Source organism: Tyto alba, unplaced genomic scaffold (assembly GCF_018691265.1).
Source record: "Tyto alba isolate M040663 unplaced genomic scaffold, T.alba_DEE_v4.0 Super-Scaffold_16, whole genome shotgun sequence".
NCBI lineage: Eukaryota > Metazoa > Chordata > Aves > Strigiformes > Tytonidae > Tyto > Tyto alba.
The window spans coordinates 11,847,974-11,869,963 of record NW_024881278.1 but is presented as its reverse complement, the minus strand read 5'-3'; the positions used below and the strand labels follow the sequence as shown (position 1 = coordinate 11,869,963).

General features: G+C 40.4%; 1 protein-coding gene across 1 annotated transcript; it reads left to right on the top strand.

Moving 5' to 3' along the window:
* Positions 1–1,899: 1,899 nt before the first annotated feature.
* On the top strand, positions 1,900–18,121 carry GTF2A1L (general transcription factor IIA subunit 1 like). The gene is made up of 9 exons (XM_042789701.1): positions 1,900–1,976; positions 6,177–6,278; positions 6,580–6,703; positions 8,346–8,401; positions 9,623–9,716; positions 10,981–11,582; positions 13,154–13,450; positions 14,210–14,299; positions 17,796–18,121. The coding sequence occupies exons 1-9, from the start codon at positions 1,929–1,931 to the stop codon at positions 17,901–17,903; spliced, it is 1,521 nt and encodes a 506-aa protein (XP_042645635.1). The 5' UTR covers positions 1,900–1,928; the 3' UTR covers positions 17,904–18,121.
* The last annotated feature ends 3,869 nt before the right edge of the window (positions 18,122–21,990 follow it).

Below are 21,990 nucleotides of genomic sequence, written 5' to 3'. Positions count from 1 at the left end.
AGCAAACATCGGGGTCCTCAGATAAATGCTTCCAAGACCCAGTATGGCAATGCAGGTTAGTCTTTCAACATCTGAGTTATTCTTTAGTAGAGTTAAATTGGTATCAATTAGACAATAAAAAGGAGAATCTGACTGCTAAACTGTGCTTCAATCTGTCTCTCAAAGTCACTCGGTGGATGATTTTCATGGTATGGTTGGTGCTGCAAAACCCACTGCTGGTGAAAGGGGCTACTGTGGTCACTCAGCTTTATTCCTCTCCAAATTACCAAATGCAAAGTTAGAGAGAGCAAATTGGCCTTGACCAAAACATGCTGCTCTGCTGTTATTTAACTTCGCACTAAAACTGCTGGACTTCTGCAATCATCTGCCCAACTATGGACTTCCAGCAGCTAATTCCAATAAGGAGAAATGATGTTTTTGACATTTAGTCTCCCACTGCATCTTGCTTCTGTGTGGTTCTTCATGCCCCTGGAGCTAGTCCCTCTCAGCTGGAGCCGGGGAGCCCAGGAGCAGGTAAGTGGCAATTACAGACAAGCGAAGAGTGGATGGGACTTCAACCACTGATAAAGGGGGGGTAAAACGAGATGGCAGGGAAGGGATTTAGAGAGCGATGAATGCAAAGACAAAAGAGGAGGTAGACTGGGGCTTTTCTTTGGGACACAGGCAGGAGGCTGGGGTCTCTGGGGAGAGAGGATGCTATAAACATCTGTACGTCATACACAGGGAAACAAGGCAGGCAGCAAAGGTGAGGGAACAGGAGACAAGCACTGAGCTGGGCACCAGCAGGAGTGTGGTAGAAAGCAGGGACAAGAATAAGGACAGTGAAGTGGCTGGTGGCTGCTGTTTCTCTGTGAGGCTTTCTCTCCACAGAAGGCATGTGTATCAGGGTAAGTATTTAGGAACAGCAAGGCTTATTTCATCCTTAATTAGGCTTACTCATACTACACAAGTCTCAGGGCTTATCAAGGAGCTGAGATATACAGTACTATTCAGTATATTCAATCCATCAGAACTGCCATTTTTATATAGCAGTTTGTACAGGTCAGAGCCCTTCGTATGCCACCCAATGTCCTGAAAATTTGTCATTAAATTGAATTAAGGGACAGCTCTTTCTATGGTTCCTCTGATAAAGTGGTTTAAATCAGGTAGAAAAGGAGAGGCCCTTGAAGAAACAGGAGTCACACATGATAAATGAAAGAAGAATAAATCACAGATCCCAGTGTTATCTGTCTCAGAACTCCGACAGAAATGATGGAGCTTATAACAAAATCACACTGTTAATAAAATTGGTTATGAGACTAGAGTGTCGTATATCTATGAGTCAACTGCTGAAAACAAAGAGAGCATGTTAGAGAATATCTTTAAAATGAAATTACAGTTCTGTCCATGTCAAGGCATCTTCATGAGGGCTGCCTGCATTCTGCAACCGGTTCCTCCTAAGAATGATTGCTTTTACTTGGAAGGAAGGGCAAGATGGTATTTGTAAAATATGCCTTGAGAAATAATTCTGCAGTCCTGCAGCTGAGTAGCCACGTTCCTCTACAGCGGCAATGCTGGATTTAAACAGAAGAGGGCATTCATTACCAAGCATCTGAATTTTCTGAGGGCTCTCTCTTTCTAGAGGGAAAGCATTTGAAAATGGTATTTTTAAAAAAATGATTAATAAAGGTTCATCATCCAAAAATAAATTTTCTCTACACATCATGTACCAAGAGGAGTATAAATAATTACAAATTAAAACCTGTCCAGTAAACGAATGTTTGAGGTGCCCTTAAGCAGCACCATCCCAAATGCTGACAAAAAACCTGAAAAATCAGGAGGGTTTGAACAGCATGCTAATCTTTTCAATAGCCTGACTTCTAAAACTCTTGCGAGCTGTTAAAGAGACTGCAACAGGGAGAGCTGGATTGGAAGCTGAACCAAGACTGATGAAACCTGGATGCTGTCCTCACCTGCCATTTGTGAGCTTGGGCAAGGTATTTGGTGTGTGTGTGTGTCAGTTTCTTCTCTTAAAAGTGGGGTTAAATGTTAACAAAATCCACAAGCATGAAAATTACCAGAGGATTGCGCTTTATACTGCAGAACACTGATACTAGGTTTAGATCACCAGTATCAAAGCCAGCCAGTCAGTATGAGTAATGCTATTCACAGATATTTTAATACTTTTTTTCTTGCTCAGAGAAGATTGAATATTTTCAGTGTATGCCAGGGTTTCTCATGCTGTTCAGTTGACACTGCTCACGGTGCTTGGATGAAAAGACACCTTCTCTAGGAATTTGTAAAAGAAATGTTTAGTATGTTGCTAAACCTCAGACGAAAGCATAAGTGCCTTGGTTAGCAGAAAGCGCCCTCTGCAACCTCCCCATGCAGCTTGGAAAGTTGTATTCCCATTCCTAGTTTTTACTTTCTCCCCAGCGATAGCCATGTACTATCAGTAGGCTTACTCTGCTGTCCCTTGCATGAAGGGAGCTGACACGTTGACCCTGGTGACAGGAGCCTTGGTATTCACTGTCAATATGAAGGGTGTAATTTACAACGCATGGGGTATGCCCACAGTGCCTTGTGCTAGTGGGATGTGCCAGGTTTATGCAAATATGGAGACACACTGTCAACCTGAAGTTCAGGTGAAGATCATTTGCTTTGGACTGCAAACATTCACGTGGACATAGCCAAAGTAACCTGACCACTATCTGAAATGGCTGAGAAGTCCTTTGGTATCAAGCTCCCCAACCTCTTTCTCTTTTGGAAGTTAGGCATACAAATTCTTCCAATTTCAAGGCACTTTGTAATCCCTATATAAACAAAGGGTGGTAGAAAGCAGGGAACTCATAAATCTTTCTGCACTTCCACATTTCTGAAACTGCTGTACAGTGTGCTGGCAGATAGATGGCTTTGCATCAGGTTTATCTGTCTGATGAGCAAGTAGCAGGCAGCTGCAGGGTCACCATCTGCAACCTTCAGGGCCCAGCAAGATCCTAAAGGCTGCTACTTCTTCTGATCTCTCTGCTGACATGACAGGACTAACCAGACAGGAGAATAATAATGATGGTCTCGGTATGCACCATCCCAGACATTTTCAAATGAGCACCGTGCTTTTAAAAAAATACATCTTATTATTGAAATGATTCTATAAGCAAAGCATCATGGCTTGCCTTTTCCTCGTGATGATGCAGTGCATACAGAACAGCTGAATTTGCAACTGCTGTTTAATTCAAGACCCAGACAGTGTCATTAAACATATTTTGTTGCAGAGCAAAATTACTTCAATAGCAAATTGCATTTGTCTCACTCATGACAATGCAACTTACAATATTATTATGGATGTTGCTCCTTTTTTGTTGTTCTAGATGTTAGGCTAGCTATGTAATTAAGGGTCTGTCAGTATTTTCATTAAAATCTTTTAATTTTTCAGGATGTGTAAGTCAGCCTTAAAAATTAAAGCTTAATAGGTGAGTCTCCTCTTCACAAGCCAAACAGTACTGCAACTACATCACTAACTGAAAACAGAAAAAGAAAAGCAAAAGAGAAGATGATGTTTCTAGGTTCTCAGAATCATCAGGGCAATACCGATCCATGTATGGACAGACGGTGTATAGACACCAAAGCATATACTCATATAATATGAGATTAATGAACATTTTTCCAGATGAGTAACTGCTAAATTGGTAAATCTCTGTATTAACATATGAACAGATTGCTGCAAATGTAAGCAATAATTTGAGTAGTTGTACCAGATTGCTGCTACTTAACTGGTAGCTTCAGCTATATCCCTGTTTCTGAGGTAATAATGACTTCAGAGTTTATTAGAGCAAAATAATATGCTTTTGTAGCCAGCCTTCCTAGGTATATTTTCACACTACGGGGCAGCTGTGCTTCTCCAGACAAAGCCTGCTTTCACCTGTGCACACAAGCTGAAGCTTCTGGGAAGCACCCAGGCCCAAACTTCACCCCGGGCCCCTCCTTTTGGTCTGAGGAGCAGACAAAAAGCACCCGGGTGTAGTAACCAGCGCCCGGTGACGCCCCGGTGCGCGGCCCCGCGGGGGGTGTTTCAGCGAGAGGGAGAAAAGCGGCGAGCTCAGCTGCAGAGCAGGGCCCGGGCGGAGCCGGCGGCGAGCTAGGCCGCGGGCTAGGCCGCGGCAACGGCGCCCGAGGGCGGGGTGATGGCGGTCGTCGTCGTGGCTCACGCCAGCCCCGTGGTGAGGGGCCGCGGCGGCGAGGCCGGTCCCGGCCACGGCTCCGCAGGCGGGCTCGGGGGCTGCCACCGGCCCGGCGGGGTCTGGCTGCCCCTCCACGCGGGAGGGAGAGGATGGGACCGGGACCGGGACCGGGACCGGGACCGGGACCAGAGCCGGGGCACTCTCCTCCCTTTCCCTGGGCCCGCCGAGTCCCCGGGTCCGCTTGCAGCTCCAGAGCGCAGGAGGGCCGGGAGTGACCTCCGAAGCTGTTATTTTGGGGTTTGGGGTGTGTGTGTTGAAAAATTGTTTTGTGGGCAAAAGCATCGTGTCAAAGATTGGTGTGAGCCACTGGCTCGCTCTGGGGTGTGGGGGGACGCTGTGCAAGCTTAGGGTGACAGGGAGAAAGGTGGCAGCTTTTACTCCCCTCTGGGTTTCATCTGCAGCCGCCTTGCCTCAGGTGGGGCTTGGGGTGCTCCTGCAGCTGGCAGTTACCCCAGGGAAGCCTTGGAAGCTTCACTTCCAGAGTCGCTCTTGGCTTTGCTGGAGAGGGGTGTTGAGCCCCTCGCCACCACCCCACTCCAGGGACAGCTGGAGTTTGTTCGTTTGTGGTGCTGGCAGTTCCCGATACAGCCGGCCGGGTTCTGGCGAAGGCGTGCCTGTGTGTAAAGGGGTAAAACTGGAGTGCAGTAATGTCTGCACTGTAACTTTTCCACTAATTTGGAAGTGTATTGCGTTTGAATTTTACAGTTTCTGTGTACAGTTTTTATATAGCATAACAAGTAGTTGTAGTTTGGTACACCTGGGGAGCAAAACAGGCCTGTTGAAAGATTTAAATTCAGTTTCTCTTCTAGATTAATAATGAAGGCAAAGCATTTGGCACACAGGCTAGTCAACATCTTTTAGTGTTGTGGTACAAGAGTAATTTCCCCCCCTAGTCTTCCTAGTATCCTGAAATGTGCTGGGGGATTTCTTGGAGATCTCTAACCTCCCATAAGAAATCATGCATGAGTATGGTTATTTTAAAGTCATGCTATGTTGTGCTGATAGCTTTTTGCAAAAGCTTGTTACTTCTTACTGACTCCTAGGGGTTTTTTAAAAACAAATTGTTTCTCATCTGCAGTCTAGAACAACTTTAGAGCAGTAAAATATTAATTTGATGTTGTTAGCAAAATGTAAATTAATATCCTGGAATCTTATAAGGTTTTCTAAAAAGCTTCATCTTTCACCTTGTGTAGGCTATTGTGGTGGTAATGATAGTCAAGATTAATAAGCTTTAAATTGCTGAAAGCTTATTATCTTACATTTGCATCTGAGTGGATGAATCTTGAAGCTCTTGTGTGTCTGTAGTCTAGGTCTGACCGAAGGGTTAGGATTTAATCACAGACATGGGCAGAAGAAGAAATAAAACGTTGTGTTGGGATCCTGTTGTAATATAAGATGAATTGTATGTATTGATAACTGTAGTGTTTAAAATTTCCATGGTGAAACTACTATACAGCATGAGAGTATTACCACAAAAATAATAAAAAAATATGTTATTTCTTGTATGTTACTTACATTATGCTTCTGATAGAATTGGCACATCTCATTTTTAGTAGCTTGTATCGTTGATTGGCCTTTAAGTTAGGGGCGATGATACTAAGCAGTAAATGTCAGTTTTAAACTGACTTTTTAGGCATGTATGTTTGAAAATACAGCGCAATTGTTTTTGCAGTCTTTCTAGAATTTTCTTAAGCATTTTTGTAGCCTGCAGAAACCAAACATTTGAGGCTCAAATCCGGTATTTTTCCAGGGATGTCTGTTCCCAGAGATGTCACACTTGTAAGAATGAACGGACTTGCAGACGTTTGCACTTGACAGAGTATTCAGTTTATTACAGTGATCTGTTCATGCTGTTCAGTTCGTAACAGTAGTTTATGCAGCAAGATCAGACTTTGTGCTATCGTTTCTAATGACTTAATGTTCATCTTAACTTGAATTTTTTTTTTTGTTTTTATATAGCTTAAACTATACAAATCCATTATTGAAGATGTGATTGAAGGTGTGCGGGAACTCTTTGCAGAAGAGGGTTTAGAGGAACAGGTTCTGAAAGACTTGAAGCAGGTTTGTTGGGTTCCCTTGCATTTATAGAAGTTTTGTATATTTTTTCTTTTTAGATTATATACTTGCTCATTTATTTACCTTCTAAAACATGCAAACTTTTGCCCTAAATTAGAGTTACATATACCCTGCAAATGATGTGTTGGGCTGCTGGAAGTTGAAATTTGCTAGTGATTGTTACCATGTTTATTGAATAGAATCAGTCAATTTACTCTTGGAAAAAACTAGCAATCTGATTATCAGTTTAGATGTGGTTTGTTTTTAAAGCTGATATCTGTTGACCATAATAATAATCTTTCTCCAGCTTTGGGAAACCAAGGTGATGCAGTCTAAAGCAACAGAAGGCTTCTTCAGACATAGCCACCATTCTCCACAGTTTACCCTGCAGTTGCCGCACAATTTTCGCCACGTTCTGCAGGCTTCAGCAGGTCAGATGTTGTTGAACAGAACAGTTGCAATTTAGGAATAGCTCAGTGATTCAGGAACCTTTTCGGAAGAATTGAAGGGGCTGCAATAGTCTTGGTTTGTGATGCTTATGTATATATCTAGCATGATGGGGAACAGTAATTATTTGAAAGCAGAATTTGACCAATAAAGGACAAATTAATCTTTGATAAACTAATGCAATTATGTCTACGTGCTCTTGATTTGCTGCTTATCTCCAGTAGCAAAATGTGAAGAGAATCTTAGCCCGCTTGCCTGCGGTCCAGAAGTGTAGCCCTTCAATTGCAAATTTACCAGTAGTGTTTTCTCTTCCCCTTTTAATGTATGGCATGATGTGGGCAGAGGTTATGTGGCATATTTGTGCCATGCAGCTCTGCTGTCATGTTGGAGTTTAATCTGATTATGCACTTGTTGAATTGGAATCCCTTGCTCAGACAGGAGAATGGAAGTTTTTTGTCTTGTCTTTCAGTTAGTATTCCTAAAAGCAGTATTCCTGTTGCAGAGACATACTTGACTTTCACACAGCCTCTGACATCAGAACCTATTCTTCTCAATTAAGTCCAGCTGACCACTGAGGTAATGGTATGGTAGAGTGTAATGCTCAGCTGAGGTTTATCCCTATGTGAGTGGTCATTAGGACCTTTACCTATAAAGGACATAAAACATATGAGATGATTTAATTAAATCTATACTGTAGTGTGCTTCAGGGTTGGGCAGGCACTCTTCATCTGTCTTTTTTACAATCTTCATAGTTGAATGGACTGGTTTTGGAGACAGATGTTTTATTTGTTCCATGTGGTTAAAGGGAACTTTATCCTTTTGGGTTTGTTTGCTATTGGAGGCTTTATATGTGATGAGTTTTACCTTGTTACTCCTACATTTTGAAAGGGCAATACTAAGGTAAAACAGTCTGTTGAAGCTAATGAACTTTTTTTTTTTGATTTTTTTTTTTTTTTTTTTTTTTTTTTTTTTTTTTAAATCTCAATCTGTAGGACAGTTCAGATCCTATTTAAAAGTAGTTAGGGCTACTTAAATCGTTTGCTTCTTGAAGCCTGGGTGAAGTTTTCCCTTTGGCATAGCTTCTCCCACTGAAGTCAGTATTGAGTGCTTTTGAAAATCCCATCCTACTGTTCCAACTAGTAGCACCATTGGATTTTCTCTGGTGTAGAAAAGTACTTGCTCATTTTCCTCATATTGACAAGTCAATACGTTTTGCATATATAGTCTTTGTCGTGTTAAAGTGGTAGCATTGCACATCTGTCCTTCTAGTTAATGTAACAAATTTAAGTCATGTTTAATTTTTTACAGTGCAACTTAAACAGATCAAGTAGTTAAATAGAAATATTTTTAAAACAAAAAAAAAAAATCTCAAAGACCAGCTTTTAGCAAAATGCAAGGTATAACCTCTACCTCCACCCCCAAGTACAGCATAAGCATAGAGCAACATAAAGGAAAGTATATTCAAGAGCCTTACCTAGATGTGCTCACTTGTTTGTTGATCTAATGAGTGTGAACTGCAGTGAGATTGCTTTAGTTTCAGCGATGCTTGCTCTAGATTACTGAAGGATCAGCTGTTTCTAAGAAATTAATGTTTTTTCTGAAGTGGCGCTTTTTTTTTTTCCATAGCTTCTTTAATCATCCCAACTGGCAGAGGTTTTCAGCATGTCACAACAGCAGAGCTGGTACGTATCTGTAGTGAGATTTTTTCAACTTTGATTATTCCCAGTTCTAAATGATTAAATTTGTCAGTTGCTAATAGGCTTATGGGGAGGCAAGTATTAAATCTTTTCAATGTATAGATGCTTTAGGACAGCATTTAGGGACTGGCAAAGTAGTATTTCTCATGACAGTTTCATCTGTCCACTGTGGTATAGTAAACAAGGGAGCAGGAGGCCTGCTGAGAGATAATCAACAGCTGAAAAAATTCAGTGTTGTTCCTTCTAGTCAATTTTTTTCATTTTTAAGAGTCTGCAGAGGGAGAGCTTTAACTCTGCTGCTTCTGTTTGAGCAGTGAAAAAGGATGGGGATCTACCAGTTGGTTTTGCAAGCAGTGCAGCCAGAATTGTGTTGGAAGACATGGCTGGATGTATTTAGCCCGTAGAATGGAAGTATAGTAGAAATGCACATCTACAGATCCCCCCCTTTTTTTTTTTTTTTTTTTTTAATTTTATTACTGGGTGTTAAAATAATGTGTGGTTGGGAGATGCTAGCACAAGTGACCCTGGGAGCAGCATTATCTGCAAGGCATAGAAATCATCCAGAAGAAAATTAGTGTTTTTAGAGTTGACAGGTTCTGAACTCTGGTAAAACTTGCTTGAGGAGGGGCTATTAATTGTCAGAGCTTGATGAACTTACTGAGTAACTTCTGAGCCTCAAGCTAATGAGCTTGCCAAGCTGAAATACAATCTTGGGAAGATGTTTGTGTAACATGCAAGTTTCCAGAATTAAATTTTGGATTTTCCTGGAACAGCGAGTTTGAAAGGGGACTGTGTATCCAACTCTTTGCTTTACAGGAGCTAAAAAAGAATGTGAAGTAAAGGCCTAGGCAAGGAGTATGTGCTGCGTGGAGTAATGCATTAGCTTAGATAAAAGTGGCTCTGAGTGGAAAAATACCTTTCTGGATGGTGTATACATTGAGGGGGTACAAGAAAGTATTCTGTTAACAAAAAGAAAATGTGATAACTGGAAAATAGGAAATCCTTAGGGCAAGTCTTCATCCTGTCAATACAGAATGCTCTTTATCTGTCTAAATCTCAAAAGTCTGAAGCAACTCTGAACTAAAGATGGTCACAAAAAGGCCCTCATTCATGTTTCATCTGGATATGTTATGTGTTACGTGTGACATTTAGGACTCTAGGAGATAAAGTATGCATTATTACTTAATAAAGCTCTTGTGTATCTAGGGTGATTCACAAATGGGTGCAACTCATACTCTCCCTTCGGGTATTGCTTATCCTATACATGTACCAGCTGGAGTGGCACTACAGACAGCATCTGGTAAGATTAAAGAGGAGATGTAAAAAGTTACAGTGCCTTGATTGTGTATGGATATTGAAAGATGGTCCTGAGTACAGAAGATAAAGCAAATGTGAAGTATAGGTGGGTAAAGACAGTTACCCTCTTCTTCCTTTGTAGTTTCTGTTTGTAATTGCTGCATGGGGGAAGTAGTAACATTGATTAGTTAGTGTGTCAGTGGTGTACACTTGCAAGATCAGTTAACATGGTTTGCCAGGTGATGACATATTTTTGTTTTACAACTGCTTGCAAATGTGTTACCTATGCCTGGACTGACAAAGGATCTCCTCCAATATGAGCGACAGTCTTGCGTATTTTAAAAAGCTAAAGACATTCTGGTGCTTTAGAATCAAATTGATTTCTTATTCAAATAAAATCCAACCATCCATTATAACCTTTTTGCTCACACTTTTGCTGATAAAACTGCCTGTACTGCTTGTATAGAAATGTGCTTGTAATGCTTAGAGTGTGATGAATGAAAGGCTTATTTTGGTCATAGGTTGACTCTTTCCTCAAACAGCTGTTATTTGATGAGAACTAATGTCACTAGATAACTATTTCAGGTATTCCTAAGGTTTTGAAACCTATAGGCTGTATTAGTGACTCTGTAAGCGTGTGTGTGTGGAATATAATAAATAAATGAAATTGGGACCTTAGCTCTGGCATCTTAATTCTAACACTGGTAATAATAACTTTAAGGATTCAATATTTGGAGTGATTTTCATACAATGAAAGGGTAGATAAACTATGAGTCTTGTTATTGTTTTTGTTTTTTTAAACTAAACTAGGCATTTTTTTTAGAGCGGATACCTGAGGGTCCTTAAAGGAGGGAACTGTCCTTGTAGATACGGGGTAGTTTACTGTTTCATCTTGTATTCATTAGTTTCTGAAATGACATGGAAACAAATTCAAAGGGTTTTCCCTTTTTTTTTTTTTTTTTTTTTTTTTCTTTTCCATTTTTTATCCAGTATGCAATTAAATTATTGAATTTATTGCACAGGGTATTGTGGAGGCCAAAACCAAACAGGGATATTAAACATGATGGTCTGGATGGAAGCTCTGATTCAAAAAGCCTCTGTTTAGTTTTCAAAGGCTGAGATTGTGCTTGGGGAAGGTACTGCTTTGTAAACATCCCGTTCACACCTGAGTGTTTGCTATTGGTTATTAGTGGTAACAGGACAGTGGCTGGGATGATGCTGTAATTTATCCTGCTGAAGCAGTTTGTTTGTAACTCTTCCCTTTGTAGGGCACCTTTATAAGGTAAATCTGCCTGTTATGGTTACCCAGGCCTCAGGAGATGCAGGTGTTCTACATCATCCTGTTCATCAGCTGTTTCAGCCCCTTGGGCAACCTGCAGTTCTGCAAGCCAACATTGCCAGTGTTGCACAGGTGGATGCATCTTCTGCCCAGGCAGCTGCTGAAACATTGCAACCTCAGGAGACTGCTGTCCAACAGACCACGGTATTTCAGCCAAATGTCATGGAAAAAAAACACCTGGAGAACTCTTCCAATACTACGTTGGTCCAGCAGCCTTCTGGGAGTCAGCAGCAACTTGCAGCTAAGGCAGTGTTGAATCAGTGTGCAGACTCAACAGAAAAATCCCAGCACGGCAGTCCTCACACAGCTGTGTTTACTCCAGAATCCTCTGAAGGGTTTTCTCTTGCTGAATCCTTGGCAAACAACTCGAGTAGCGTACTGCTGGATGTGGAGGGGCAGTTAGATATTGAGCCTCAGGAGTTGGTGCAACAGCATGTGTCTGATGATATCATTGACCTGATTATCACGGGTAAAAGTTTGGATGATAATACTGTTCTGAAAGATCAAGACAGCATTCCTCCCTCTGACAAGGTAAGACCTTTTATTTCTCAGCTGGTGAGAATACATCTGTTAGAGATGGTTGTTTGATCACATCTCTTAGGATACTTCAAACATATCTGTAAGTGACAAGTAGCACCTCTAAATTATAATAAAAATTATAATTTTAAAGTTAATTCTTGAGCTTGTTTTGAATAGCAGTAGCTGACTCCTTATTTTTACATTAGGAATCTGTCACAAATATTGCTGCAATACAGGAATTGAAGAGAATGTCAATCTAAAAAATGCTAAAAGTGTAATGGATAAGATACAATGTATTCTTAGATTTATTGACTATTCTTGGGGAGAATAGTGTGTGGGTGGATTTTTTTTTGTTGTTGTTTTTGTTTTTATTTTTGTGACTAAGCAGACATGAATGACTGCTTGAGAACTTCCATGTCATTCTGACACAGAATCTGCATATGGATACTGCCCATTGTGGGCAAATTGCTTTTGCAGTGTCAGCTGGGGTTAGTTTTAACTTGTAATGTGTGAAGAGCATTTAACTTGCACTGAGAATGCATATTGAGTGTGAAAAGTCAGATCTGATGAGTGAAAATCTGCTGGAAGGAAATGTATTTCCTTGGGAAAAAATCCTGAACAAACTAGAATTCGGCTAGAGCTGTGTGAAAAACGTGAATGATTTGAATTAACAGACCACTTGCCTGACCTCATCTAATTTTTATTCCAGAAATTATTTGCAGATGTTTGAAGTTCAGACTGGCTTGCTGACTTTGAGTTGTAGCACACTTATGTGATTGAGGCAAATTTATTAAATGCAAATTTAATGATAGTAATGACAAATGACTGTAAATAGAAGGCATGTTATGTAGCTCATCTTGAACATTAATGGCAGGATGATGAAGTCTGTCCATAGTAAGAATGGAAGGTCCAAAGTGTTATTTTCTTGAACTAGAAAGCGTATGTGGATGTGAATGAAGTGCTACAATAAAGATTTAATGAGAAACCGAAGATGTCTGAAAGCTTAAAGCACTTTTATGCTCCTGTGAACGCTCTGTTTAGGAATTCTAGCACTTTTATGAAGAGTAACTTGAAAGCACTGAAATATTTACTGTCTCTCTCAGCTTTTTATATCTTATTTAAACAAAGCATTTTGAATTGAGGGAGAGGGATGAGTTCATCTTGACTTTTATTTCAAAAATGAAAAATGCTATTTTTGGGGTTGGCAGAGTAGCTTGTTTCCTTTTTCCTTTTTTTTTAAATTTGTTTTGGTTTTGGAGTTTTCTTTGCAATAGAAATTCTAAAGGCCTGCTCAACCATCTTTTTCTTAAAAAGTTGAGTACAATAGTGTTTAAAGAAAAATCTAAGAAAAATGTCTTTCTGTATTGCTGAGGAATATTTGGTATGGATTCTGTTTAAGGTTAGGTTTAAGAACAAGATTTGCAAACGTACTCAGGGTTTACAAGTAGGCCAGGACTTGACACTCGTTTTATTGCCCCAATCTTTTTGCTTTATTAAACAAAAATCTCAGGCTTTGTACTGAACAATGAAAGCTATGTGGTGTTAATTTACAAGCTGTCTCTGGTCTCTTTTATTCCTGTCAGATGGAACCTACTGAGCAGATGGAATCTAATTTACGATCAGAAAAGGATATCTGCAGTGACATTGAAGGCATAATTCAGCTAGATGGTACTGGTGATGTTTCTCCCGAGGAAGAAATACCCCATACAAAAGATAGGGAAGATAATGAATACTTTGGCATTATTGAATCAGAGGATCTAAAAGTTCTGGAGGATGAGGATGAGGAAGACGATGATGAAGAACGTGACAGTATTTCAAACACAGAGTCTAGCAGCAGTGGTGGTGATGATGAAGGGTCCCAAATAGATATAGTTGAGGAGGTAATTTACTTTTAAGCCTTGTGAAGCACATTACAATAGTTTATCTTTCTTGACTGTTGAATTGTTGGACCCAGAACAATTCCTGTTAAGTTTAATGCAGAGAATGCATAGTTAAGTTACCTCTTGAGATAGGAGGTATTCCTGAGAAATTACTGAAGAGCTCATTGTGACAAGTGTGGACAAATGAAAGAGATGTTAAGAAGCCATTTGTTTATTGGATGAATTAAAACACTTAATTACCAAGAATTAAAGTTCTACAGTAAAACCTCGGCCTTAGTGGGATGGAGTGATGCTTTTTATTTAAGTAAGATCGGGATACAACTCTAGGTTTCTTTCCCTTCTGAGGGACCACAGGGGATTAGACAGAGAAGAGAACAAAGTGATACAAATATGTATGTTTCCTAGGAAAAGGCTTTTCTTAAAGATGTGCAGTTTTGTATCCTAGAGATTCACAAGAGAATCAACTCATAGCATCTGGACTTCAAATAAATACCAGTTGATTAGTATTCTAGTTACTGGGCTCAGCTTTATCAGTTAGCAGTCTTGCTTTTTGACCTGTGCTCTTGTTCAGGGGGTTTCCATTCTTGAGAATGTAAGCATGTAAAGAAGCTTATAAATAAAATTTGTCTAACATGGTCTTTATAGCCCCTAGGTCTTGATTTTTGCAGTGGTAGTCTTTATTGTTCTAAGTGTGTTTTAATGTTAAGTATATTCAATGCTATTCTGAAAGAATGTATAAAACACAGTTTTAATCTCTAGGACCCCTTAAATTCTGGTGATGATGTCAGTGAACAGGACACTCCAGACTTGTTCGACACCGACAATGTGATAGTTTGTCAGTATGACAAGGTACAGTATATAGTTTTATCTTTGTTCCTTAATCATTCTAAATAATAACTTCAGCAAATCCACATCTGGTCTCCTGTCAGTGCCTTTTAAAGAAAATCTAATGCTGTAATAGAGTGTTTAAAGTACACCTTTAGCTGACAATAGTCTGAAGGTTTACTTGCTGTTTTCTGAAATGAGGATAATCAGTGGGTTCATAATGGCCCATTAAAGGAAAAGGGAGCCATGTCTTGTAAAATTAAGATTTGTAAAGCTGCAAAAGCTTATGCATCTCCTTAAGTTTTAAGTAATATCAACAATTCCATGGATGTATATATGCATTTTCAGCCACGAATTAAGACTTTTGAAATGGGTAACAAAGAGGAGTTTGTGTACTTTCTTTTACATTTTTTTTTTTCTTTGAAGTGCTTACATGAGAGATTTTCCTACCAGAATTCTGTGGTTTCTGAAAAACAAAACAGTTGTTAAGGGCCATTTTGTCATCCTTCATTTTAATGTTTAAAATTCAACCTTATTTTGAACTCTGGAGGATCAAATTAAGTACTTCTAACTCTGGAATTGTTCCGGACACTTATATGTCGGTAGCTTAAAAGGTGACAAAACAAAGTGTGTATTTTATTTTGAAACAAATATGTGAAAATATATCTATAGTTTAAGAATGTCTTGGCTTTTATTATTTCAAAAGTGACTAGTGATAATTTTTTGTGTGTGTTGAACTAGGCCTGCCTTAATGGTGTCTGTGTTTTAGGAACAGTGAGCTAAGAAAATTGTCTTTACTAAAGTGTAACAGATTGTTCTGAAACTAGTTATTTTTGAAAATGTAGTTATAGGGATGTGTGTAGAAAATGCATCTGAAATTAAGCCATGGTGTCTGTACTGTATTGAAAAGGTACACAAAGCTTTGAAGCTTCGTAACTCTGATGTTACAGATGCTATAGAGAGTGGATGTTGTTATTTACAGCAAGTTTTGTCTGTAATAAGCTGAAAAATTAGTTAAAAATTAAAAAAGGGTAGGAAGTTCAGCATTGAATATGTCTTACAGGAAGTTTAAGATCAGATGTTATTAGAAATTAACAGTTACAGATGTTGGGGGAAGATGTTGGTAACTTTCCCCTTTCCTATATAGATGTAATAGAAATGTAGAATGATTTAGGTTGGAAGGGACCTTAAAGATCATCTAGTTCCAACCCCCCTGCCACGGGCAGGGACACCTTCCACTAGTCCAGGCTGCTCAAAGCCCCGTCCAGCCTGGCCTTGAACCCTTCCAGGGAGGGGGCAGCCACAGCTCCTGTGGGCAGCCTGTGCCAGTGCCTCACCACCCTCACAGTGAAGAACTTTTTCCTTACATCTAATATAAATCTACCCTCTTTCAGTTTAAAGCCATTACCCCTTGACCTATCGGTAGGACACACTTTGTTGTCAACAACAACAGCTGGCAACTAAGCACCATGCAGCTGCTCGCTCCCTACTTCCATGCCCCTTCCCGCAACCCCTCGCCCCCAAGTAGGATGGGCAGGAGAACTGGGAAGTAAAACTCATGAGTAAGACCAGTTTAATGACTAAAATAAAATCCAATAATAATAATGAAAATGAATATAGCAATAAGAGAGAGAGAGAAATAAAATCCAAGAAAAGACAAGTGATGAACAGTGCAATTGCTCATGACCACTTGACCGATGCCCAGACAGTCCCCGAGCAGTGATCTGTGCCTCCTGGCCAACTCCCCACAGTTTATACATTGAAGCATGACATTCTATGTCATGGAATATCCCTTTAGCTAGTTCAGGTCAGCTGTCCTGGCCATGCGCTCTCCCAGCTTCTTGTGTATGTCCTCACTGGCAGAGCATGGGAAATTGAAAAATCCATAACTTAGAATAAGCATGACTTAGCAGCAACTAGAACATCAGTGTGTTGTCAACATTATTTTGCACTAAATCAAAACCACAGCACTGTACCAGCTACTAGGAAGAAAATTAACTCTATCCCAGACAAAACCAGGACACTTGTAAAAAGTCCCAATCCATCTTTCCTGTAGCCCCCTTTAAGTACTGGAAGGCCACTATAAGGTTTACCCGGAGCCTTCTCTTCTCCAGGCTGAACATCCCCAACTCTCTCAGGGGAGGTGGTCCAGCCCCCTGGTCATCTTTGTGGCCTCCTCTGGACCTGCTCAAGCATGTCCATGTCCTTCTGATGTTGGAGCCCCAGAGCTGGACACAGCACTGCAGGTGGGGTCTCACCAGAGCAGAGCAGAGGGGGAGAATCCCCTCCCTCGACCTGCTGGCCACACTTCTCTTGATGCAGCCCAGGACACGGTTGGCTTTCTGGGCTGTGAGCGCACATTGCTGGCTCATAGTCAGTTTTTACTAATACCCCGAAGTCCTTCTTGGCAGGGCTGCTCTCAATCCACTCATCCTCCAGCCTGTATCTGTGTATGGAATGGCCTCAACCCATGGGCAGGACCTTGCACTTGGCCTTGTTGAACTTCATGAGGTTTGCCCGGGCCCACCTCTCCGGCCTGTCCAGGTCCCTCTGGATGCATCCCGGCCCTCCAGCGTGTTGGCCGCACCGCACAGCTGGGTGTTGTTGGTGAACTTGCTGAGGGTGCGCTCGGTATCACTGACCCCATTGCCAGCAAAGGTGTTAAACAGCACCGGTCCCAACAGCAACCCCCGAGGAACACCACTCGTCACTGCTCTCCACTTGGGCAACAACATGTAGGCATAGTAGAAAGTAGATGGGGAAACAGTTATCTATTAAATTACCTTGTTACCTATAAAGGAATGATGTTGGCAAAATTACTGTCCTGTTTCTTTTGGCTTTTCCCCTCCTTTTTCTTTCTTGACTTGAAAATAGGCTGATGCTTAAAATCTGAGGTATTTTCTGGAGATGTTTAAAATTCCTTCTAAACAAGAAGTTTCTGCAGTATAGACTGTTTTGCAGGCCTTTAAAAAGAATGCACAAATTCTTTCTTATTGTTTAGTATGGCTGTATTTGCTTTTAAGCAAAGTTTTCCTGCTTTTAGCCTTAACCTAACATCTCTGTGCATGCAATATTGCTTTGCAGTGCGTATGGGAGGAAGAAACCACTGCATTTCAGTTAAGCCATACTTGTTTACAGGGTGCTGTGTATTTTGGGACTGATACACTCATGAAATTGCTCAGTTATTGTCTTGTTTTCCTGCCAATGTTAAGCTGTCACCCGGCTACCTTGTGCAATATTTTTTTTTTTTTTTTTTGAAGGGGCTGAGGTGTGCATGTGCTAAGATTCAGGAGGCTGTTCCTTTGAGGGCAGGGAGTTCATTGTAAACAACTGAAATCCACTGCCTTTCTTCAGTATTTGTGGTGTGTTCAGTGGCAGTGCTTCACATGTTTGGGGTATCAGGACTTTAAAAGAAAAGCGAGTTCTGTAAACCAAGCTGTGCTTAAAAAACCCTTTTTTAAATGGATGGTCAAATATCTGTTTTTTTGGGGGGGGTCCATTGATTTATTTTTTTCATCAGATACATCGAAGTAAGAACAAATGGAAGTTCTACTTAAAAGATGGAGTAATGTCCATTGAGGGTAAAGACCATGTTTTTGCAAAAGCCCTTGGAGATGCAGAGTGGTGAAACCTCGCTGAAGTATGTACTTCAACTGTGGCATTAGTCCCTTATGAACTTCATGTTGAACAACTAGAATTTCTGTTGTTTTGCCATAAAAAAAACAACAAAGCTGTGATAAAAATATGCAATATTAGTGTTGTTAATACTTGCAAACTAAAACACTGTATTGTTAGCTATTCTGCTGTCCTTGCTGTTCGTCTGATTATTTCATCACTTTTCTACCCAAGAAACATCATTGGAATGAATAGCTTTAAAGACTGAAATGTTGAATTTGTTAGTAATTCAAGAAAGTCATGGAATACTAAGTGACTATATTTAAGTAAATTTCAGTTCTGTTGGTTTTCTTTTCACTTTTTAAAGAGCTAAAACATGACTTGAAATATACAACTACACAGTTGTTGGTGATACTATGTATTTCTTTTTTAAACTCATCAGCCTTTGAGAAGAAAAAAAAAAAAAACACAACAAAAAACACAAACAAACCAAACAGCAACATTTGTGCAAGTCTGAAACCTATGGCTGTTTCAGCTGTGTAGTTCTTTCTCCCTTTTCCTTCCTCCCTTGCTTTTTTTGTTGTTGCTTTGTGGAGTTTTGACTTCAGCTTAAAGGCAGGCACTTGAGATGTAAGACAGGAAGTGTGGGTGGAAGACCCTTGACCTCTCAATATATGAAAATTATTATTGTTTATTCTATACCCTCTATGTCTACTGAGATGCAATGAATAGTCAGATTTAACAGTAAAATGTGATTTATTTTCACTGTCAAGGTAAAGTCATTTAAGTTTGCTTCTGTACATATCCACTGCATTCTAGGACTACAGACCAGTAAACTGTGAATGATACAAATTGTGCATAATAATAAAATGTCATGTCATATATACATTTCTAGCAGAGAATTGCTTTTGTGTTCCCTAAATATAAACTTTGCTTAGAGAAACGTGTACAAGCCATGCATGTGACAGTAGCTCAGCCTGTCATGAGAACTGCATTCCCAGCAGTCCTTAATGTTAGCTTTTTGTTTGTTCCTCTAGAAATAGAGGTCAAAAAAGTTCTGTGCGCATAGGTTGGGGCCCCTAGCCCTTCGGATCTGCAGCTTTCCTCTGGCTAGCTCCTGTTCCTTGTAGAGCAATATTGGAAAATAAATGGTAAAGCCTCAGCCAGGCTGTCTTGATTAAGCCAGGCTGTCTTGATTATCCTGTTTCTTGCTAGAAGGGCAGTGCTACACGCAAGTGCATGGCACCCCTCCCTCCTGGCTGCTGCTTTTATGTCCGCTGAAAGACGGCATCATGAGACATTTTGGTTATCTACTCCCTAGGAGGACACGTAGGCCTTGAGAAGGAAAAGAAGAGGGAGAGTTGGAGAGAAGAGGAGGAGGAGGGGGGAAAGTTGGAGAGAAGAAGAATATAGAAGAAAAGGGGGGAAAAAAACAGCCGTTGTTCATAACGGTACAAACCATTGTTCTGATGGCATAGACAAGAGATGTTTCCCTCAGGATGTAGGTTTTTAACAACTAGTGACTTTCCTGCATGCTTTTTGACATATCTGCTGCTGTCCAGTATCAAAGATAGGACACTGAACTAGAAGGCCTGACCCGAGTGTGGCATTTCTTTTGTCTTATAGATACTGCTGATGGAATGTGAAGAAGTATGTATTTGGAGACAGTTAAAATATTAGTGTATAATTTCCTGCCCCCCCCTCCCCCCCCCCCCCCCCCCAATTCAGCTGACTTGTAGCTGCACTGGTGGTACACTTCAGACTCATAAATGCATAGGGAGTGCCACTCTTACCACATAGTAGGTGCTTTTAGATTTCAGCACTCTCACAGGCTCCAAGGTGTTCATGCTTTGTAAATGTGTACATTATGAAACATGAGACCATCTTCAACTTGGACAGCATAGTGAGGCTTCAGAAAAGACTGGAAGCAGAGGTAGTGTGGCACAGGAATCTGTGGGACAGGACTGGATATGCACCTTTCACTAACTTTGGATATGCAACTTGCACTCTGCTTCCGAGAATAGGACCTCTAAAAATTAGGTAGTGCTAGTGACTATAAAATGAAGTGGCTAAAGACTATCTAATTTTTTAGCTGGTTCTAAAGATGGGCAGCTTTTTCCTTGTTGCTGCATCTTTCTGCTTGTGGTGTTAAAGACTGCCTCTGCATGAAGGTGAGAAGTCAGAGCTCTGAGCATCCTTGTAACTGCCCATCTCTCCAGTCCCTGTCCCTTTTCAGACCTTGTTCCTCTGTAAATGGGTGCAGAGACGTGTGGAATAAAAGTATTAGAGTTTTTACACCACCCCCCACCCTGCCTCCCAACAGCTTTACCCCAATTTTTATGACAGCTTGCTGCAACCTCAGTGCAGTCCATGTATATTCATTAGATAGACTGCACATCTCAGACTGGAATTGTTTTTTAACACTGGTCTCTTACTTCCCAAACTTCAAAGTTTTACAGGTTGGGCACTGGTGATATTTTTCATCCTCTTTTGCTTTTTCACTAATCACACATGCTTTCAGCAATTAAAATTGCAAAGGACTGTGTGCCATCTTTCTTCCTGGAGCTTTGCTAACAGTATGTGTAGCTGGCAGTTACTCCTGGTCAAAGCTGACCTGCATCAGAAGGGATGCTGGAGATGGCTTAGTTATGTCATCAAGCACCCCCTGGGTTTTCATTTAGTTGCATTTTCTAACCCAGCACCTTCTCAATATGAAGGAACCTTAATGTGGGTTCTATCCAGTGCTTTCCTGAGCTATCAAATATAGAAGCTTTAGGGATCAGAGTAGGGTTTTGCTCTCACTATCTCAACCCTTCCCATATTTGAGAAAATGGCTACTGAATTCCTAACACTGCAGATCTGGCTCCCTCCAAGCTACACTGTAGATATTCCTTGGGAGTGCTTGCAGTGGTTTTCCCGGTCCAGAGCTATGGACTGTCTGTTTGGACTCCTGCAGTAGAACTGACTCATTTTCTTCTGTCCAAGCATATAAGAATTGCCCTACATCTACTTTCCAGTGTTCTTGAATGAACATTGGCGAAGAGTTAGTAAGACATTTACAACCAAATATATTCGAAGTCAGGAATTTTTACACCAGCAAAAAATGTTTCCTATTAAAATGTAAGCTCAGTTAGCTAATTACTGTAGCCTGTGACTTGAGCAGTAATCAGATCAGAGTGCTTTTGATCTGAATGGTGTATGTATTAATGCTTTTGATTGTTGCTACTCACAGATCTGATGGGAAGAGGTGTAATACCAGTCATGGCCGTCAAAGGTACTTCAGTAAATGGCTGTCTAAAACTTTAAGCCAGAAGGAAGGTAAGGTTACCAAAACCAATGATAGAATTAGAAGTGTAACTTGTATGACAAGCTTCAGCATGAATATAAATCTTCATTAAAACATGTTGCTTTTACTTATTTGCTCACTTCTGTGTGTAGAAAAATTTGAAGTATATAAATTACTTTTGTTCTCTGTGTTGTTTTTTCTTTTGGGGGGGTGTGTGTGTGTGTTTTTTTTTTTTTTTTTAACCAGCAATTCTTTTCTAAATGGTAGAGTTCACTCAACTTCCAGCAGGTACAAAAGAAAAATGCCCACAGCACTCCTACTTCTTTGTTGTTACCTAAGCAGCATTGTAGGGCAGGTACTATCAGCTGTCACTATTTCTAACTCATTTCTTGTGCATGTAGTTTCCTGATAATGTTATGTGGTAGGTGTACAGGAAGGATGTGCTTGCAAACTCTTGTCCCGTTGAAGCATAATGCAAGTAAATCAGTTATTGCCCACTCAACACATTGTTTTTCTGTGTCCTAAATCATGTGCAGGACTCTTCCATATGCCCTCTGAAGAAACGAGTCTCGAAAATCAGGTAGTTTTTTAGGCTAGGTAGTTTTTTTTTTTCCACCAGTGTCTTTAGTTTCTACTATAGTTAAATATCCTGTAGTAGTCTTGTTTGCTCATCTGCTAAATTCGGGAGCTGGTGTGTATAAAGAGGAGCATCATATAGAATTTGTACTGATTGCTAAACCATAGAGTTTTATCGGTCTCCTCTCCTTAATCCTGCTTCGTTCTCCACAAACTGTTCGTGAATACAGCTATGCTT

Excerpts from the sequence above, each read along its gene's own strand:
- GTF2A1L (XM_042789701.1), top strand. The coding sequence starts at position 1,929 with ATGAAACCTGGATGCTGTCCTCACCTGCCATTTGTGAGCTTGGGCAAG. Across the intron at positions 8,402-9,622 it reads ATGTCACAACAGCAGAGCTG|GGTGATTCACAAATGGGTGC; the intron begins GTACGTATCTGT and ends TTGTGTATCTAG. Across the intron at positions 11,583-13,153 it reads GCATTCCTCCCTCTGACAAG|ATGGAACCTACTGAGCAGAT; the intron begins GTAAGACCTTTT and ends TATTCCTGTCAG.